Source organism: Squalius cephalus (genome assembly GCF_949319135.1).
Source record: "Squalius cephalus genome assembly, chromosome: 8".
In the NCBI taxonomy this organism is placed as follows: domain Eukaryota; kingdom Metazoa; phylum Chordata; class Actinopteri; order Cypriniformes; family Leuciscidae; genus Squalius; species Squalius cephalus.
In genome coordinates, this window is record NC_137129.1 from 14654143 (window position 1) to 14660984 (window position 6842).

A 6842-nucleotide genomic window follows, 5' to 3' on the forward strand; every position below is an offset into this window, starting at 1 on the left:
AGACAGGGGTCCAATTGTGGATACGAGTTCAGATGTGTTTATTTGTTAAATCTATTTCAACATTTGTGTAACATTTTCTGCATTTAGGTATACATTTTTAAACACGGTTTTTTAGCAATTTAGGTTGGTAATTAATGTGAAGAATAAACCGCTAAGATGTAAATGTGGTGCAGGCTGATCAGCGAGGTTGAGTCTGAAGTGACTCTTTCCTTTCCTGTATGTCTGCTAGATGGACATGGGGTGGTTTGAGGCCGTGTTGTTTACCCCCTACAGCATGGTTATAGAAACCCCAGACAAGCTATGTTTCAACACGTGCTCGGGGTTCTCAATATCTGCATGTCAAATTTTCTTGTGAAATGTACTGAAATGGTCTGAAATGGTCTTTCTCTTGCAGCATAATTCCATTTCCCTGAAGCCTTCATAGAACATTCATTTTGCCACCTTAAATGATATGTATTGGCCATGAGTTTGGTGCCATCTAAGAGATGTTTCTATCACAGCTGCTGCAAGAAGGAAGTAAGTCTGGTCAACACACAGTTCAATGCAACTATTTTAATTTAACTCATTATGTTCTCTGTAAAAGAGAAGAGTCATTGCAGGCTCTCCAGCGAGGTTGAGTCATTGTGACTCTTGCCTTTCCTGTGATGTCTGCTAGAGAGATTTGAGGTGGTTTGAGGCCTGCTGTGTTGCCCTTCCCAGCATGGTTATATAGTCTTCAAACATTTAAACCAGTTGTCTATAATCTTATGGTGAAAAATAATCTTGCTTCATGTAAATATTCTTATTTCTTTTACAGGGAGAAGCCGCTACTTTGCTGAGGTGTTGATCACGAAATGTTCATTTTGAGTAAGGCAAGATCTAATGACAGTAGTGAATATTGCATACTTGATTGCCATTTAGCATCTTTAATTTGTTGGTTCAAATATTGAGGAATGTTAGGCTATGTTCCAAAGGATTTGATATATGAAAACTGTTTTGGATGAAAATATTCAGCTAAATAAAGAGGATTTTCTTTGAAAGAAAGCAACCATTGTTTCTGTGTTTTTGTGTTTGGTAGAATGAAAAGAATAGTCAGATCTTGTTTGGCATGTATAACTGTTCGACTAGATATTATTCCAGCTTATTACGTGGCTATTTGTATAAGTAAGTAAATAAGCTATACAAGTAAATCATTGGAAATTAAATATGTAAGGGTTAATGCCCGACGAGGTGTCCATTGTCAGGTATTAATGGACGACGGCGAGGCGTGAACCGTCCGACCTGAGGTCCATTAATACCTGACAATGGACACCTCGAAGGGCATTAACCCGCTTATACCATGGTCACTTGCCAAATAACACATTTTTAAAACACTAGTTTATATTTTAATTAGTTTTACAATCGAAATCTAAAGTTTTTACAAACAATAAAAACAATGGTTTCCCTGGTTACGCCTGACGGTTTGTCCTCTATCACTTTTTAATGAACACCCTGCAGCCAATCAGAATCGAGTATTCACCCAGACTATCGTATAATAATTGGTAGTCCACCCTACTGCTGGAATCAGGATCATCTTGATTCTTTGGATCAAAGGTATCCCAATCTTTCTAAAAAGCACACAACACAAACTGACAATTTGATCTAGATGAAAACCAAGATAGGATTTAGTGATCTAATCCGATTTCAGAAAACCATTTTTGTTCTTTTAAACAAGCCATTTTCAAGATTTTATCCAATCTAATATTTGAAATACGATCATAACTTTTGAACAACTGGGCCCAGGCTACTATGGTGGCTTATTTTACACAGCTCCCTCTAGTGGTGGTTAGGTAAAACCAAATATCTAACACAACAACACAAATATAACAGTGACCTCTGTTTTTCATTAAAAACATTAAACTCTACATTTATGAGATCACTGAGTGAGGTGGGTCTTTTATATCTATTTTTTTTTTTTTTATGTCCTTCAGGGCTGACATCAAGACCCGGAAGGTATTTATCAGATACAGTAAGAGCGTCAAAAATGGAAAAATGTGAATGCAGGTATAGCCTAAATTTACATCTAAATCTACATTTTTATTATAGTTGTAAGACTAGTTATAAAGTGGAGTTTGTAGTTTATGATTTTCACTTTTTATTTTATGTGGGACTATAAAATGTTCAACCTTTTTCTTTTTCATTCAATTCGAGGCATGATTGATACACCTTTATGGATTGGGCCTATAAATAATTATCAGAGATCATTGAGTTAATCTTACAAAAATCTTATTATTTTTTATTTATTTTTTTGCGCGCGCGAGAACGCCCCCTTCTTTTCGTGGAGACATCTGAGCCCTGAGCAGTTTCACTTTCACTTCAGAACGACGACGACCGAGTCTTTCTTTGCTATCTCACCCTGGCGAACGTATTTAGCTATTGCCTATTATCAGCCACAGGTAGGCCTACGGGTTTGTAAATTTCGAAGTTTAAAATAGCCTACATCACCAACCGCTGTACATGTATTGTTAAATTACATTGTATTGTTTCTAGTGTCATGTTGGAACGCCAGTTGTAAAATACGTTTTCTACGTTTGGTGCTCCACTAAGAAAGCAACAAAGGTATCCAACAACTTCCTGTTTCAGTTATTTTGGGAGTTGTATTTTGTGAATTACGCATAATCTGAGAAGCAACCAGCGCTTGATAGATTCAGTTGCCAGTAGTAACACAATTCTGCAATGCAAACAAACTCGCTCTCTTTTAGCAAACCGTCTACACTAAGTGAAGTGAAGAGAACGAATGCCCTTATGGAGTGAATGTTTTACATTTTCCACGGAATTTAGTCCTGTTTTATTATTATTATTGTTATTAATTATTATTATTATTATTAGGCTACCATTATTATTTTTATTATTAATTTAATTCTTAATTACTGTACAAATGTATTAATTAATTGTTTCTTACATGTATTAACATATTCATAGTTAGAACATCAAGAAGAACATATTTTCTTCTTTTTTTTTCACCCTATTTGATAATGAGGAGTTGTGGCTTTCAAGTTTAGTCATAGCCCTTATTTAACATTTTTACAGATTTAGTCTTCCAGGTGTAGACAGGGTGTGATTCAGCCAAACATTTTATCTTGTGAGATATCTATATAAGCTGCAGTAACAACGAGTTTGTTCCAAAAAACAATCTACATTTTATGCATATTGGCACTAGAAAGATGCATATTGCTGCTTTTCGTGTTGTAATAACTTTTGTAATAAAATTTGTAATGTTCTCCCCCACTTTTTTTTTTTTTTTTAGATGGCCATGAATGAAATGGTTATTGAAGTGAATGGGCTCCCGGACAACTACCCCGAAGATATGATGATTGATAAATTAACCATGCACTTTCTGAGGCGCAGTAACAAAGGAGGAGAAGTTTTAACAGTGATTTATCCCACCTCCAACAAAGGCCAGGCTTATGTAGTCTTTGAAGCAGCTGAAGGTATTGCCTTGATATTTTGTTCTTATCCAAGTTTAACATCATATTCCATGGCTAACATTTTTTTTTTCTTTTTTTCATTCAATGTCTTAGTACCAGGAGTCTTGCAACACACTCATGTTTTGATTGTGGAGAGTCAGTTTTACCCACTGGACATTAAAAATGTGCATCATCCTCAGGTAAGACACTTCATTGGTGAACCTCACTGAATCATACAGAATTATTAATATAACTTACAATTTTATTTAGAATACAGCATTTCTCCAATAATCCACTCACCGCAAGTTCCACATCATCGCCATTCTCCCAACATCTTGTTTCATTTGAATATTTATGCACAAACTAAATAAATAACAACACAATAGTGCGACGTGGCAAAGATATCTCCTTAACATGCTTTTGTTCATATTTTCTCAGCTGGATATGCCAGCCGAAGCATTCCTCGATATGAACATGTTCTCCAGTCAAAGCAAAATCCAACAACTTCTTCATAGCCATGGCTTTCAGATGTCAAGCACCAGCCAAGGACAGCTGCATTTGCAGGGTTCCTTTCTCAAGCTAAAACTTATTTATCCCAAACTTGTGCAGTTTCTGGCTCTAGAAACCCTCCCTCAAAGAGGAACACCTTCGCATTACACTAATGGCTATACCTCCTCGAAGTCTGTTTCCAGAGCTGGAAAAAGTGACACCAGTGACTCCAGGCGCAGTCACAATTATAACTCTGTGTATTCCGAGTGCAGAAGCACATCTTCAGGAATAACCTCAAGATCCCCAGAGTCCCAAAACAGACTCTTGCAGAATGCCTCTCTACTGGATGGAAGCTCTAGCACAGAAAGTCCCTTTAGCAGTCCCTCCAGGATCTATGAGGATTCCCGAACAAGCGTTCAGCAGCGGGATCCCTCGTCTCCCAGGCAAACTGAGGTTTCCATCCCTGTGGAATTAGATGTGTGGGAATACATAATGCACTTTAAGAAAGATTTTATAAATAAAATTAAATTAGATCACCACACTCATATTAATCATAAAGAAGAATCAGGGGTTGTTATGGTTAAACTTTCAGGAGGAAACTTTAGGGAAACAGCTAAAGAATTGTCTGAATTGATGGAGGAAATCACTGTATCTCTACGCACACAAGAAATAGACCTGATTGTATGTGACAAAAGTCAGAAGAGAGACATTATCCAGAAGGCTTACACATTCCAAAAGATGTATGACGTTTTAATTAGAGAGGAAGGTAACATTATTAAAGTAGTGGGGTCATCAAAAGACAGTTATGACGCAAAGCAAAAGCTTCTTGGACTGGATGTTGACATTGCACCGCCTAAAGACATGGAGAGGAACTTATTGCGACGCAGCAGGTCTTTGCCAAGACAAAAAACAAGCGCCAGAATGGAGAACTTTGACGTAGATCAGATTCCTGCTGTGCACTCTACTACTGTCAGTAGCTCGTCTGCCTCACGTTCCCAAAAGGACTATCAATTGCAGCGAGAAGTTCAACAGGAAAGAGGTCGCCAGCCCTCTAAATCCACAGGACAACGCAGGTCACAGAGCAGCTCTCGAGTACACCACAAAAATCCAAACCAAGAACCATCAGCTTATGTTCAGCAGGATTTGACACTCTCTAGTAGGGTTCAGACATCTAAACAAGGGTTAATTCCTAAATTTAAAGCTGCTCTAATGCCTGAAAAAAATAAAAATAAAAATAAATTCAAAGTCAAAAATTAAAAATGACTGAATCCATTAAATCAGTAATTCTACATTTAAAGCCCTCATTGTAAAACACACTTTAAGACTTTTTAGAATTAAATTGGTCAGACACTTTTAAGAAAGTGATGGGACTGCTCTGTACTGATGGTACTATCACATGTATTCACATAAATATTCTGGGTGCAGTACAAAATCAATGGCAATTGTGTCAATGTTGATTACCATGAAAATGAATTTCAAATTCTTTTCTTTAAAAAAAAATCTTGGTTACTATGAGGCACTTACAATGGAAGTGAATGGGGCTCACTATTTCAGTATAACCACAAAACATAAACAAAACATTGCTTACCAATGTTTTATGTGTATATAATAGATAATAATAATTAATAATAGAATAAATAATTTCAGTGTATTAAAAAAAATATAAGCTTTACATGCTATCTGCTTTTAAACCTTCCAAAAATGGGACCTATTCACCTTTGTTGTAAGAGCCCCACAGTAATATATATATATAAGAAAAAATAAGAAAACTTTTGATGGGATGAATGTTTTTTTTGTTTTGTTTTTTCAACAAACAAAATGTTGTTGATTGATCTTAATTTTTAACCGCAGAACCTTATTTTACCAAGTGCAACATGTTCCTGGATCAACATCTTTGTTGATCCTGGAACAACATTCCAATCAACCAATCAGATTTAAGGGACAAGTTCACAATTAATGTCAAGTTTATGCTTACAAACACGGTTAGGTGCTTCTACATCAATGCTATTCACCTTATTTCCCTCTGATTTTAGGGATAAGTTATGGATAGGGTTAGGTTTAGGGGTAGGGATAGGGATAGATTAAATTGTAGGACAGGAATGTTGTTCCAGGATCCACTAAATATGTTGACCCATGAACGCATCTAACTCTGCGAAATCAGGACGTGCGTATTGAACCCCTGAAATATTCCTCTAAATTGTACTCTCTCAAAATCACATTGATTACTTTGTAATTATTGCCTCACATGTGATAAGGAAAATGAGCATATATATGTAACTTCCAGTATTTCCTGTCCTACATTATATAATATGTATATATTTTTGTCTAATATATTTGCGGTATTTCCATTCTAAGTGTCATTACCATGGAGACTCAATGAGGAAGTGTCTTTTTCTGCATTGAACAGGAAGTAAGCAGGCCTTGTGGTTGACTTAGGGGCTGAGCACCTCCGTCAGGAAGAACTTTTTTTTTTTTAACTCAGGCTTTTGTGTCAAAAATGTAAGAAATACACTAATGTGCAGAGTTCCTTTGTTTTTTCCTTATGATTTATAAAGCACTGGTTTTGATTTGACTAGTTTTATAGTATTAATTGAGAATGTTTTTTTCGAGTATTTCTCTCAGATGGAGTTTTCTGTCATACAAAAATCCCCCTTGTGTTTTTTTCTTTACCTGTGGTCTATTATTTAAGAAATTCCACAACAGTCATTATGATTCATTGGTGGTCAATATTGTTTTTAGGTCTTTCAATTATTATTTTAGGCATTACTGTAATGTGGACAAATATGGATAAATTATTTGTCAACTTTGTAATTGTTATACATTTAGTATTGTGTCTACTGACTAATCTCAGCTCCTTATCTGATTACCACTGTCTCAAACTATTGTAATTGCATAAACATACCTTACAATAAACAGATTTGCTCAACA

The 6842-nt window shown here is 35.9% G+C and overlaps 1 protein-coding gene across 1 annotated transcript; it reads left to right on the forward strand.

The window, feature by feature from the left end:
- Positions 1 to 2325: 2325 nt before the first annotated feature.
- rbm43 (RNA binding motif protein 43) lies at positions 2326 to 6842 on the forward strand. The gene is made up of 5 exons (XM_079878213.1): positions 2326 to 2414; positions 2509 to 2577; positions 3266 to 3449; positions 3540 to 3625; positions 3864 to 6842. Exons 3-5 carry the CDS (start codon positions 3266 to 3268, stop codon positions 5169 to 5171), a joined length of 1578 nt encoding a protein of 525 aa, XP_079734339.1. The 5' UTR covers positions 2326 to 2414; positions 2509 to 2577; the 3' UTR covers positions 5172 to 6842.